Source organism: Canis lupus, chromosome 23 (assembly GCF_011100685.1).
Source record: "Canis lupus familiaris isolate Mischka breed German Shepherd chromosome 23, alternate assembly UU_Cfam_GSD_1.0, whole genome shotgun sequence".
Classification (NCBI taxonomy): domain Eukaryota; kingdom Metazoa; phylum Chordata; class Mammalia; order Carnivora; family Canidae; genus Canis; species Canis lupus.
The window spans coordinates 33,423,461-33,438,235 of record NC_049244.1 but is presented as its reverse complement, the minus strand read 5'-3'; the positions used below and the strand labels follow the sequence as shown (position 1 = coordinate 33,438,235).

At 38.3% G+C, this 14,775-nt stretch overlaps 1 protein-coding gene across 4 annotated transcripts in view; it reads left to right on the top strand.

The window, feature by feature from the left end:
- Positions 1–14,775, top strand: part of STAG1 (stromal antigen 1) — a 393,362-nt gene that overhangs the window by 264,682 nt on the left and 113,905 nt on the right. For all 4 annotated transcript variants that reach the window (XM_038570965.1, XM_038570961.1, XM_038570962.1 and 1 more), the window contains exon 10: positions 4,226–4,349. In XM_038570965.1, the coding sequence (XP_038426893.1) occupies positions 4,226–4,349 (124 nt within the window). The remainder of the gene's footprint in view (positions 1–4,225; positions 4,350–14,775) is intronic.

Sequence of the window (14,775 nt, the reverse complement as noted above, 5' to 3'; positions counted from 1 at the left end):
ATTGTAAGTCTAAAAAGGATATAAAAATTTTAAAGTTAAGATGCCCCTTAAATTTAAGGGTCAGATTGACATCTGAAATAGACAAGGAATGTGATTCCAAAAGACAAGTTGTATCAAAACTTTGGCAGTGCAACAGAGAGGATCTGTGTTCTAAGAACATAAGCTTTACAGAATCTAAGCAAAACTAAAAGTCATTAGAAATTTGGCATGGATATAGAAGTGGTTATTTAAAAAAAAGGTGTTTTTTTTTTTTTCTTTTTTTTATGATAGTCACACAGAGAGAGAGAGAGAGAGGCAGAGACACAGGCAGAGGGAGAAGCAGGCTCCATGCACCGGGAGCCCGACGTGGGATTCGATCCCGGGTCTCCAGGATCGCGCCCTGGGCCAAAGGCAGGCGCCAAACCGCTGCGCCACCCAGGGATCCCCTAAAAAAAAGGTTTTGAACAAGATTTCTTTACTGAAAGCTAGGCCTATATATTCTCTAGCCTTAGGAATTAGAGACTCATAATCTCAATTCCAATGTAATGGTATTCATAATGGTGGTAATACCAGTGGTAATGAACAGAATGATTTAACTGTGTATATATGCAATTGTCAGACTTAGTAGTCTGTAGTTTTGGGGTTTTTGTTTGGTTTTTTGTTTTTGTTTTTTTTGTTTTTTTTTTTTTAGTAGTCTGTAGTTTTCATCAACATACATACCGTACCTATTCATTTGGTCCTCAGCCTAATTTTTGATGCTGTTTAATTAAAAAGCCTGGGTTTGGTTTTTTTTGTTTGTTTATTTTTTGTATTTTGGGGATTATGGTTTTGGGGGTTTTTTTTTGCTTTGTTGCTTTTTTGGTTTGGGGGATTTTTTTGGATTGATTTTTACAAGGGTAATACAGTAGAGAGTAAATTTAACAGGTCTCTGGTAAAGCTAAAGTGATATGATTTGGGGCATTTTGTAATTGTGTTTGGAGGGGGGCTGTTTTATTTTTGCTGTTGTGATCATTTGTTTTTATTTGATCAACTCAAGAAAAAACAAAGTATATGAACTTGTGGTTAGTTCACAAAGACGGAAACATATTAAATAGCAGAATAATACCAAATGTTGGTCAAAGATATGAAGCACACAATAATTTATGGAAAAAATTGTTAATTAATAAAACAGAAAATGTATATTCCTTCTTACCTATAAATTTCGCTGTTAGGTATAAAAATAGTGTCTTACAGACTTAGTTGACCATGTCCCACCATTAGATACACAGTAGTTCAAAAAACAAAACAAAACAAAAAACCAGGGGATCCCTGGGTGGCTCAGCGGTTTAGCACCTGCCTTCGGCCCAGGGCATGATCCTGGAGCCTCAGGATCAAATCCCACATCAGACTCCCAGCATGGAGCCTGCTTCTCCCTCTGCCTATGTCTCTGCCATTCTCTCTCTCTCTCTCTCTCTGTCTCTCATGAATAAATAAATAAAATCTTAAAAAAAAAAAAAAAAAAACAAGCAAAAACCAGGTTGCCTGGATGGCTCAGTGGTTGAGTGTCTGCCTTCAGCTCAGGGTGTGATCCCAAGGTCCCAGGCTCAAGTCCTGCTTTGGGCTCCCCACAGGAAGCCTACTTCTCTCTGCGTATGTCTCTGCCTTTCTCTCTGTGTTGTGTCTCTCATGAATAAATAAATAAAATCTTTAAAAAAACAAAACAATATATTTACTTGCCTTAACACACAAAGCTTATTTGCATTTTCTCTCCTAAATATTTTTTGTTGCCACTAAATGATTTTATTCCATAATATGCTAATAGATAGTGATATACTATTTGAAAACACTGCTTAGGTAAACTTTCATACATATGCAAAAGTAAGCATAGATAAGAATGTTCATGACATTCATTGTTAATAATAGTAAAAACATGGAAACAATCTAAATGTCTGCCAGTGAAAGAATATGTAAATGGTTTATAATTTCTCTATATGCAGAGAGGAAAGCTGAACATCAGTTAAAATTAATTATTGGCTCTGCTATATAAATCAGTTTGTGTGAATTGCGGTACATGGTTTGTACAAAAAGCAAGTTGGAGAGGATATCTACAAGATAGATATATATAAAGTTTTAAGATATGTAAAACTATACATATGAAGCTAAAGCATAAAGATACAGAAAAGAATGATAGTCATTGAACCAAGGATAATCATACACTATTTGGGAGGGACATGCATCAACAAAAGGTATACTGGAAGTTTCCACTATAGTATTTTATTTCTTACCTGAACAGTACATACATATAAATTCATTATATTGTCTTCTGTATATTCAGTATTATAATGGTTTAGGAACATCCTTTCCAGTTGTAGGAAAGCTACTTTTTCTACTGTATTATTTGTAAATGTCTAGATTGATGATGCTTAATTAAAAGATTATAATAATTTTTTAAAAGATTATAATAATAAACATTTATGGAAGGTTTAGTAGATACCAGGCATAGTTCTAAGTATTTTACTTTTATTAAATGATTTCATCTCACAGTAACTTTGTGAGGTCTAGGCTAGGTATAGTTATTATTTCCTGTTTTATAAATGAGAAAATCTAAGAAAGAAGGAAGTAACTTTCCTAAAGCTACGCAGCTAGTAAATAGTGGAGCTAGGATTTGAACTTAGTATGTTTTGCTCCAGAGCCTATACCATTAGCTCATATGCTTAGAATCTCTCCATAAGAAAAGGCATTGGGGCACCTGAGTGGTTCAGTCAGTTAAGCCCCTGACTCTTGATTTCAGGTCAGGTCATGATCTCAGGGCCCTGAGATCGAGTCCCTCATCGGACTCCATGCTACTTAAGATTTTCTCTCTCCCTCCCCGCTTGCCCTTTTCCCCTACCCCAGCTCCTGTGTGCTTGCTCTCTCGTGCTCTTTCTTAAAAAAAGAAAAAAGAAAAAGGTATTTTCAAAATGTAGGCAATCTAAAGATTATGACTTAGCAATATGGCTTTGAAAGAGAAAATTACTCACATTTTTATTCTTGAGCAATAACAGGGACTTAGAAGGAACTGAAATTTATTAAAATAGAGAATTAAATACCAGAATGCTACAAACTCACCTATTTTGTCACAAGAGAGAAACTAAGAAAAGCTCCTTAATTAAGATTCTAGCTAAGGGGCAGCCCCCAGTGGCTCAGCGGTTTAGTGTCGCCTTCAGCCTGGGGTGTGATCCTGGAGGCCCCGGGATCGAGTCCCACATCGTGCACCCTGCATGGAGCCTGCCTCTCTCTCTCTGTGCCTGTCATGAATAAATAAAATCTTAAAAAAAAAAAAGATTCTAGCTAAATTATTACGAGATTAACAATTAATTGACAGATGATTACCTTATATAAATTGGAGAATTAAAAATTACATAAAATTTTAGCTTATTTATATATAGTAAATTAGAAACCTTGAAGATCAATCTACAAAGGAAAGTTAAGGTTTACCTTATTATATTTAATATGATTTTTTTTAAAAAACTATAGTTATAACCTGTTGCAAAATCAGGTAAAAATATTAAAATTGTATTTGTTCATGGTTCATATATTTTAGAGTAGGAAAATCATCCCAGGAGGGTTATATTAGATGCTTATAGTGAGATGAAAAGCCATCTGGGCATGGAGCCAAAAACCTGACTTTTGGTACCTTAACAATATAGTCCAAGATTGTTCCCAGTGTGACTAAATGTGAATTATTAGTACAATTACTTCAAAGTTTTGGTTTTGTAAACTATTGTATATTTTCACATAATACAAGCTTCTGACATTTACCCTTATAGATACTAATTTGTGTTTTTATCGTATTTATTTTCTCTTAACTCAAAAGATGTATGCTAGCTTAAATTTATAATTATTTAGAGAGACAATTTTTGAATTCTACATTATTCTATATTTGGATGGTGGTATGCTGGTTTTCCTCAGATTTAACATGTTTGTGGACTCCATAATAGTTGTGAGGCTTTCAGAAAGTTCTAAGTGCCATTTCCTATTCCAGTGAAAATTAGATGATTTCCAGATGTATTTTTTTCAGTTTGGTATTGGTAATTTTTATTTTATAGGAAACATCTAAAGGACAGAAGATACTCAAATTAGAGGACTTTTGAGAGTGTAGCTGTAAATACAGTATTAGGACTAATATTTATTTCTTCCTGAAAATTAGTATGAAGTACATTCTAGTTTTGGATATTAATCTGAGGTTTGCCTGGTGTTTTTTTTTTTTTTTTTTTCCCTCCTCTAGTGATGCTATTGCTGAGATTAGAGCCATTTGTATTGAAGAAATTGGAGTATGGATGAAAATGTATAGTGATGCCTTCCTCAATGACAGTTACCTAAAATATGTTGGCTGGACTCTTCATGATAGGGTAAGTTACTCTGTTCTAGGCTTTCATAGAAGATATTTTTGTCTCCGTGCTAGAATGCTAGGAGTTAAGATGGCAGTGGTTGATTTTTTAATAGCTGTAATAATATGGAATTTTAAGACCATCCACCCGAATAACTTTTTATTTGATGGCCATGACAAAACTTGAAACATTGGCCCATGTGAAAGCTCTATCTTACTTAGTTATAATAATGTCTAAAACCAAGTTGGCAACCTGGCATATCTAAAGTTTTAAGAGGATATAACATCGTAAGAAGCTAATTATAATCTTTTTTCTAGTTTGGAATCAAAACTAGAAAAGTATGAACAACAAAAAAACTTCTTTCTTTTGAATTTGTTAAGGTCATGCCACAGTATTTTATCAGAGATGAATAGATTTATTGGATTCTAGAATATTTGATCTAAAAATCTATTTTTATTTCTATGCCCTTAGAAAAGGCTCTGATTTTAAAAGGAATCCCACATTATTGAATGCTGAATAAGTATCCTCAAAATAACCAAGGGTAGGAGTGACAGATCTTTGGAACTTTTATATTGAATGACTTGACATTCTATAACTTGAATTGTCAGATATTCACAAGTATAGAAATCTTACAACAATTTATTTTAAATTGTTGTATTCCATTATTTGAATTGTTAAAAGTATAATAGCAATTAGAAGACATTTTTAATGCAATTATATTCTTAGACTTTTAAGACAATTTTCATAATATTCTAAGATTTATTTTCTATGTATTACCATTAACAGCCTGTAGAGCATTTACTTTTTAAATAGCACCATGCTAGTGACGCCTGGGTGGCTCAGTTGGTTGAGTGTCTGACTTGATTTTGCTGGAGTCATGATCTCAGGGTTGTGAGAAGGAACCTTGCATCAGACTCAGCACTTGGTAGGGAGTCTGCTTGAGATTCTCCTCTCCCTTGCCCTCTGCTCCTCTCCTCAGACCCCCTAAAGCACATGTGCGCGCGCTCTCTCTCTCTCTCTCTCTCTCTCTAAAATAAATAAATGAATCTTTTAAAAATAAACAAATAGCATGCTAAGTATTACCAAGATATTTTGAAAACCACAAAGTTGCATGTAATAAAACAGCCCAGGAGAATTATACAAGCCATTTTTGCTGCAAGAAAGAGTTCAGAGTATAGGGAGATCATTACAAGTTGGCTGTTTAACTTCATAATTACTTATTTTTAATTGATGATTTTTAAAAGGGGCTCTTATTCCCTACTTTATTTGGAGGAACAGCCAGTTAGTTCATGGTGAATTTTTCCTGAATATTTATCTTCCCTAGCAATCTAAACTTCTTTCCTTTGTGCTAATAAATCCCAGACTTGATCCTATGTTTTCTTTTTCTAATCCTCATGTGAAATTCAGGACTTTCACAGCTAAGCCTCATCTCAGGTTTATCCAATTAAATTTTATACATTATGAGAGAAAGTAGAATTAAACAATGTGTCCTCAGAGGTGTATACACATGCCTAAATCCAACAAGACAAACTTTTTAGTAGGAATACATTTAAAGTTCTGCATTTTATTTCCCACCACTACCATACCATTTTTCCTCCTCTGGGAAAAACATACATTTGTTGTGGCTTATCAAAAAACAAACCACCATTATTTTAAAATAAGTCATTAAACTGTGTTTATATAAATTTTCTGTCCAGATAAAGAAAGAAGGGGGTTGGTTTTGTTCATTGTGAATAAAAGGATATGAAGATACTGTTTTCAGTAGTATGTTTTTATTAAACCTCTTTTATAATCTCCCATTACTTCATTTAGAAAAGCTGTTTTAATCCCTTCTCAGCTTTCCTTTTTCTCATTCTGATGTCACCATAATCTTGTACTTTTTCTTTTCCTCTGAGGGGTGTAGTCATTGCTGTCTCTCCTTAAACATCCTTTTGAAATTACTTATTCTATAGGCTATGGCCTGTGCCTTCAGACTGTCCTGTGTCTTTTCAAATGAGCTGATGAAATTCCTGTCTTTTTTTCCTTAAGATTACATTGTGGGACACCTGGATGGCTCAGTCAGTTAAGCATCTGCCTTTGGCTCAGGTCATGATTCCAGAGTCCTGGAATCAAGCCCCACATCTGGCTACCTGCTCAGCAGAGAGCCTGCTTTTCCTTCTCCCTCTGCTGCTCCCCCTGCTTGCACACGTTCTCTCTGTTAAATAAATAAAATATTTTTTAAAGGTTACATTGTAATTGTAAATTGCTTTTTTCCCCCAGTTTTGTTGAGATATAACATTATATTAGTTTAAGGTGTACAACATAAAGATTTGATACTCCATGTCTTGATTTCAGAATATTGGTCTCCCCTCCTCAGTAAGACAGTTTTGTTGGTTTTTTTGATACTGCCAATTTATATAAATTTTATAAGTTTTGGTCAGTAGAAAGACAAACAATTTCTAACAACTAAAAGAGCTATTTATTAGAAATTCAGTGTCTTTCTGTTGACCAAAACTTATTTCTAAACTCTCTACCCATTGGTTTTTTAATTCTTTCATAGATGATGACACATAATAGGTCTAATTTAAATACAACTATAGTAATCTCTCTCTGGACTATCCTAATCTCTTTATATTTATGCATATGAGGCTTGATTACCTTTCTCTTTCGTTAGTTTGTCAGTATTGCTCTGTATTGCTTTCACTATTAGCTTATGTGTACAGTCTTCTACTTTTAAAATTTTTATTTTTTTGGAGTGAGAAGAGGGGCAGAAGGAGAGAGATTCTCATCCATATGAGAACCCAGCACAGGGCTTGATCTCATGACCCTGAGATCATGACCTAAACTAAAATCACAATTTAGACACTTAACGGACTAAGCCACCCAGGCACCTCTAGTTCTTCTCCTCTCTTGATCCCTGGTATCAGAATCTCTGTAGTGCTTGGGTGGAGTCTATTTTCTGTTAGTCCACCCCCTTTTCTCTTCTCTGTGTTGACTCATCCCATATCCTATTTCTTTTAAGTTCCCCCAAAACTTTTTTGGCTCTGTATATGCCAAGCAAATGATATCTGATGCCTATCACCAGAGGTAGGAGTTCAAACACTTGTGCCCACTGAATCTTGAAATCAGGTTTGCAAAAAAAAAAAAAAAAACAGGTTTGCGGAGGAAAACACAAGACAGTCAAGCACTGGGTGAAACAATGCTTTACTCATGTAAGTATGGACAGAGCAAGAGTGGTTTCATTAATGGGCATTGGTCCTCCAGGGCCAGCAGGGCAGTTTCCCTACATGCACCTCTCTTATGCTACAGAACTAAGGACCCTGCCCCCTCCCCTCAGGAGATAGATTTAATAATGAGTTTAGCCAAGTGCCATATGTGATTCACATGCTTAAGCAGAACAAGAGGACCCACATTGAGTCTGAAATAGGAAAGCTGTTCACACAAGGCACTTACCCCAGCTGTGATTGCAAAGGCTCATCTCTTGATAAGGAAATGTTCCAGGAGCATGGCCCATTCTTTTGTAGCTAAGTAGAGGTCAAAAGACTACATGCAGAGGACTGCCTTTTCCAGCAGTCCATACCTCACCTCTGCTTGGCCCCTGAAGTGGCAAATAAAGCATATCAAATCCTGTATGACCATTGCCCACCCCAAACTTTAAGATGGAGTTGGTTTTAGTAGGGTCTTTGAACAACCTATAGGAATGTGGATTGCTCATAAAGCTTCCCTGTCACTTGGAGATGGCACTTTACCATGGTGATTAAGAGAGCCAGACCCAGGAGGATGATCAGGCTTCTCTGGAAGATAATCTTCAACTAGGAACCCCACGTACCTGAATTAAGCCAACTAAAAAGGTTAAAAAATGATTCAAAGGGAATTGTGAATGTACAGTTAATAACCATCCCACCTGAGTCTGGATATTTCACCAGCTCAGTTTTTAACTTACCTGAATTGGTGATGTATGCAAAGCAAGAAATGCTGGCAGTCACACAAACACCACCCTCTTCTGCCACTAGATGGCTGAGGGCTTACCAATACCACATAGGCTAGTGAGTCAGTAAGTTTTGTTGATCTGGTATGCTTAAACAGTAGCATTAACTTTCTGCCATGGTTAAGAACAGATTGTATACCGTTTTTTTTAGTGCCTGGTTAATTTGTCTTCCCAGGAGGGAACTGGGTACTACTCTGTGGTGTGTTAGCAAAGTGGGTCCTTTCCAGCCCTCTGTGGCATAGTGAGGCAATAAAATCTTTCCCTTGGGCGCATACATTCTGTTGTCCATTGGAGTCCACAGAGAAATACATAACCCAGAAGGGTGCAGGTGACATCTGCCAGGGATTTGTTCTCATAATGCTGACTAGGTCAGATAATACACAGTTCCCAGCCTGCTTTTGCCTTGTGGTTGCAGAGAAAGAAAAGTTACATATTGGACTTGCAATTCCAAAATGTCAGCATAGATTAGTGATAACCATTCTGGTATAAGGATCTTTTTCTGTCACATCATAGATAAGTAGGGGACTCCAAAGCATGCCTGCATCTCAACCTGTATTGAAGGACTTGCCTAGTGATTTGATTCATTGATAGCTTGAGGAAAGTCTGAATAGTTGTGTATTGACCAGGCCATTACAGTGGGAGTGCAGGATAAGAGGGACTTTATTCTGGAATGACAAATCCAGCATTGGTTAAGTTTGCCTTCTTTCACTATGGCTGTATTAATCTTTATCAAGGTGTTATTGTACCAGGCATTGTATAGCAGAGGATTCTATAGAAATGAGAAGAAAGTAAAATTTCTGCCCATCTTTCACTCCATGAACCTCCTGAGGCCAGAGATGCCCTGGTCTTCTGCTTGGGGTGCTAGCTGCCTGGGTATTACAACCTAGGCTGTCTGTCCCAGTCCTGATGCTACTGCCTTTTTGAGCACCCAGTGCATTGTTGCTTGATGCAGACTTATTCTCCTCAGTTGGCCAGTCCCAAAAAGGAGGTCATGTGCTGCACACACTTGACATGTCCAGTAACGTCCCCCACCTGATTTGAAGGGTCAGATGTTCCCAGCACTACTAGAAGGACCCTAGCACCATGGTACTTCTTGGTTTTGTCTCCCATCTTATGGTTTCCCATAGAAGGGAGGTGCCCAAGAGAAGCATCAGAGGGCCATGTCCAGTGTGCTATGATAGCCGGAACGATAAACCACCCCAAAGGCATACACTCCAAGGGAAAAAAAAAGAATGATTAGTATCCTGAGATTGGGATTTTACAGGCACAGCCTAAACACATCGCTGCCTACTCCATCTCCACCCCGTCCAAACTCAGTGTTTCCCAATACACATTGTAATGCCATATTTCCCTTGCACTGCAGTGTATTGTTTGTAGCCATACAACCCTAGTCAGATGAGGGTATCAGTCCACTATCAGGCTGCCTTGGTATTCTTTTTTAGTTGCTGTGTGAGTCAGCCATTCATTGAGTGGCTCCATTGGTATGCTGCTGCTAGTGTGCATGGAAACTACATATTCCATGAGAATATGCTCATTTGTTGTCTTACTTGGGTAATGAAGGATATTCCTTGGTTAGAGCAAAATCTTATAGGGTATCCAAAAATACAACATAAATTTTGTTCAAGGACCAGCTATATAGTTTCAGCCAGCATCCAAATGTCAGAGTAGAATAGCAGTGGTGTAGCCTGAGTATGTGTTAATGGCAATGAGGCATCATCTGTGTCCGTGGGTGTGGGTGGGATGTACAGTGTGATCATTCTGCCAGATCTAGGTAAGTCCCAGGCCTTGGTTAATGTGTCCAGTTCTCCTCCCTGCATGATCTAAGTATATTGAGAAGAATCACAAGATTGCACTGTATCTTTAGTCTTAGTGTCTTCCAAGGTCATCCCTTGGGCTTTATCAAATTTTGGGGTGTGGAGGGGGACTTTATCACATTTTTTGCATCTGTGATGGACTCCCAAGTCCAATCCGTAGATGTACCCAGTGGGAAATTGTTGAAGCCTTCTAGGCACAAGCTAGATTGGCACAAGAGTGCTGTTTATGTTTTATTTTAAAAGGTCTGTAGGGGGCGGGGGTCCTGCCCTTGCCCCCTCAAATAAATGAATCTTTTAAAAGGGGTGGGTATTGGGTTCAGCTTTTGGAGGTTTGCAGATTCAAAGTCTATGAGGCAGGGTGCCTGGTTGGCCCAGCAGTTGAGCATCTGCCTTCGGCTCAAGGCATGATCCTGGAGTCCTGGGATCGAGTCCCGCATTGGGCTCCCTGCATGGAACATATTTCTCCCTCTGCCTATGTCTCTGCCTCTCTCTTTCTGTATCTCTCATGAATAAATAAATAAAATATTTGAAAAACCGAAAAACAATTGCTGTAAGGCCTGTGAGTCCCAGTGACAATTTCCTGCTGCCACAGACAGGTGGGTTGTGGAAACCTGCAGTTCCATCGGGCTAGCAAGTTTCAAAGGTCCCAAAGCTGTTCCTGGGCCATGGCTTGTTGAACAGCTTCCAAGGCCTGCTGCAGCAAAGGGCTTCATTTAAAATTGGCTGCTTTGTGGGTCATCTCAATGAAAGGAACCAAGAAAGCAACCTGGAGGGACACATGCTATTTTTATTATCCAAAGAGGCCTACTAGCTGTTGGGCTTCCATTTTATTAGTAGATGCTGCCAGGGCCTATATTTTTTGTTCGATATCTCTGGTATACTTCTTTGGTTTGCCACTCAAGTAGCCCCTAGGAATTGGACCAGCTCTGCCAGGTCCAGGACTCTATCTGGTTTTATAGTCAAATCGGCACTAATCATTCCATCAGTGACTAAGTACAGCACTGTAGCAACATGTTTTTCAGTTAGCCCTACTGTCAGGATGTTATTAATATAATGGATGACTAAAATGTCAGTGGGGGCTTAGGCTTATTATTAGGCTTATTGAAGTAATGGCATATTGCAAAAAGTATAGTGAAAGTGTATTGCAGGTTGTTTTGTGTGAATGCAAATTGGTCCTGATCCTCATACTACAAAGGGACCAAGTAGGGCAGCCAAGGGGCTCAGCGGTTTAGCATTGTCTTCAGCCCAGGGCCTGATCCTGGAGACCCGGGATCAAGTCCCACATCAGGCTCCCTGCATGGAGCCTGCTTCTCCCTCTGCCTTTGTCTCTGCCTCTCTCTCATGAATAAATAAATAAAAATCTTAAAAAAAAAAACAAAAAGGGGGACCAAGTAAAAGTTATTAGCCTTTTCCCTTAGAAACTTACAAGTTTCCCATATGGATTGCCACCATTGCAGTAATGATGATAATGTCAAGGGCCAAAGCTGGAGCTTCTGCGTTTAATCTGTGATGATCTGTCAGCCTCCAAGCTCCAGAGGCCTTCCTGATTGGCCAGACTGGGCTATTAAATTATAACAGTATGGTTATCAGCACCTCTGCTTGTCTTAAGTCTTGAATTAACAGAATTTCCCCCATAATGGATTCAGTATTTTTGTTGGAATAGTATACCATGGTTTGGACATGGAGTTAGCAAGGAATTAACTGGTCCATTATGCTTGAGTCTGTCCTTGTTGTGCATACCCCTTGAGGTAGATAGTGATGATGTTCAGTATGGTGTTTCAGTACTGTACACAGCCAAAATGTTAATACCTGTTTATGTATTCAGTAGTGGGAACCACAATCATCAGCATCCAAAATGGTCCAAAGTACCCCAACCACAAACACATGTGAACTTATCTTTAATGGGTAACTACCCTCCTCAAAACCATCCAGAGCCACTTTTTCCTTTTTTTTTAATTTAATTTTTTTTAACTTTTATTTTTATTTTTTTTAAATTTTTTTATTGGAGTTCAATTTGCCAACATATAGCATAACACCCAGTACTCATCCCGCCAAGTGCCCTCCTCAGTGCCCATCACCCAGTCACCCCAACCCTCCACCACCTCCCCTTCCACTACCCCTTGTTCGTTTCCCAGAGTTACGTGTCTCTCATGTTTTGTCACCGTCACTGATATTTTCACTCATTTTTTCTCCTTTCCCTTTATTCCCTTTCACTAATTTTTATATTCCCCAAATGAATGAGACCATATAATGTTTGTCCTTTTCTGATTGACTTATTTCACTCAGCATAATACCCTCCAGGTCCCTCCATATTGAAGCAAATGGTGGATATTTGTCGTTTTTAATGGCTGAGTAATATTCCATTGTATACATATACCACATCTTCTTTATCCATTCATCTTTTGGTGGACACCGAGGCTCCTTCCACAGTTTAGCTATTGTGGACATTGCTGCTATAAACATCGGGGTGCAGGTGTCCCATTGTTTCACTGCATCTCTATCTTTGGGGTAAATCCCCAGCAGTGCAATTGCTGGGTTGTAGGGCAGATCTATTTTTAACTCTTTGAGGAAGCTCCACACAGTTTTCCAATGTGGCTGTACCAGTTCACATTCCCACCAACAGTGCAAGAGGGTTCCCCTTTCTCCACATCCTCGCCAACATTTGTGGTTTCCTGCCTTGTTAATTGTCCCCATTCTCACTGGTGTGAGGTGGTATCTTATTGTGGTTTTGATCTGTATTTCCCTGATGGCCAGTGATGCAGAGCATTTTCTCATGTGCTTGTTGGCCATGTCTGTGTCTTCCTCTGTGAGATTTCTGTTCATGTCTTTTGCCCATTTCATGATTGGATTGTTTGTTTTTTTGCTGTTGAGTTTAAGAACTTCTTTATAGATCTTGGATACTAGCCCTTTATATGTTAGATCATTTGCAAATATCTTTTCCCATTCTGTAGGTTGTCTTTTAGTTTTGTTGACTGTTTCTTTTGCTGTGCAGAAGCTTTTTATCTTGATGAAGTCCAAATAATTCATTTTTGCTTTTGTTTCTCTTACCTTCATGGATGTATCTTGCAAGAAGTTGCTGTCAGAGTCACTTTTTCAATCATACCCCTAAGGGACCCTAGAATTATTGTTATTGGGGCACTAATACTCAAGGGCCCTGATAAAAGTCTGAATTCTACCTCCCCATTACATTCTATCTGACAGAGGCATAGAATTTCCAGTGGGGACCCAGAGACATTAGCCCCATCCGTAACTGTGCTATAAACATTTGAGTCTACAGTGCCCCCTTCATCAGACATATGCATCAGCCAGGCTGCATGAGGCTCCCCTTGACTTTTGCCCACATCTGTCCTTCACTTTCAGAGAAGGACTTCATTCAACAGTTTTGTTTTCAGCAACGCCATCAATGGTTTCACAGTGAGTGAAAACAATCTTACATGAGGCCTGCAGGCAACTTGGATCAGGAGAAGTTTCCTGCATGGGACCCCTTTCCTTCTCTCAGAAATTATTTGTGACCCCTAAGACACCATAAGTTGGAAGGTGGCATGGGAACAGAAAGGCAGTCAAGAGCCAGAATATAGTTTGCCTACATTTTGTCTCTCTCTCTAAGTAAGTAAAAATCTTTTAAAAAATTATTTATTGAGCAGCAGCTATATGTTAGGCACTGTGTTAAGCAGTATTTACCTTTGAATAAGATTTTGTGTAATGGACAAATAACAAAGCTTTTAGATAGTATAATAGAAATAACTTACAGTGTATAGTAGAGCCCCCAGAAAGAACTTTTTTACCAAAAAGGCAACTAGAGTTTTCATCTAAGTTATTTCAGTATTTTGAAGTACTGTCATGGGTATCATCTTATTTAATTGTTAAGTTCCTGTAGTGTAGGCAGGGCATATCATAAATAAAGAACCAAGACTTGGGAGAGATCACTGGACAAAGTGAAGATAAAATTCAATTAATGTCTTTTCTCTACCTGTAATTGGCTTTGTGAACTTGGATAGATGGAGTCATTTCATCTTTGACAGCCTTATTTTCAAATCTATAATTCGAGAGGAGTAAGGAAACTCTGCACATGCTGTCTTAGATCTGGGATTGTGATTTTATTTTGGGACAGCTGTCCTTAGTCTTTTGCTCGTCCATCATTGATTCCTCGTGAGTATATTTTATCATATAATACTTTTGTTGCCTTTCCCCAGTCTTGCCTCCTGTAAGACGATGTCCTGTGAGCATTTCCGTGGACTGCCCTTTGACTTTGCTGCCCATTAAAATTATTAGCACACACACCCCCCCAGCATCTAATAGTTATAAGATTCTACATTGTCTCTGCTATTCTGCGCTCCTATTCTTATCTCCATTGCTGTCAGAAACTAAATTTTGAGTGTCTCCTGTCAGCCTAAGACTACAGAATACAGTTACTACAGATCTTCTCAGTAATGTGTGTACCCCCATCACCAGTGTTTTCCTTATTACCTTGGTAAACAGACTATTCTCTGAGCCCTTATGGGGAGCATATTCAACTGGGAGGTCTTCTGAGCTTTATAATAGATCCTTTCTGGCATGCTTTCCATGTGTCTTTAAATTCCTTCCATCACAGTCTGCCACAATGATTTTGGCTCCTCTATTTCATTTAATATGCACCATTGCTTTTTAGAACTATCCAACAAGATGT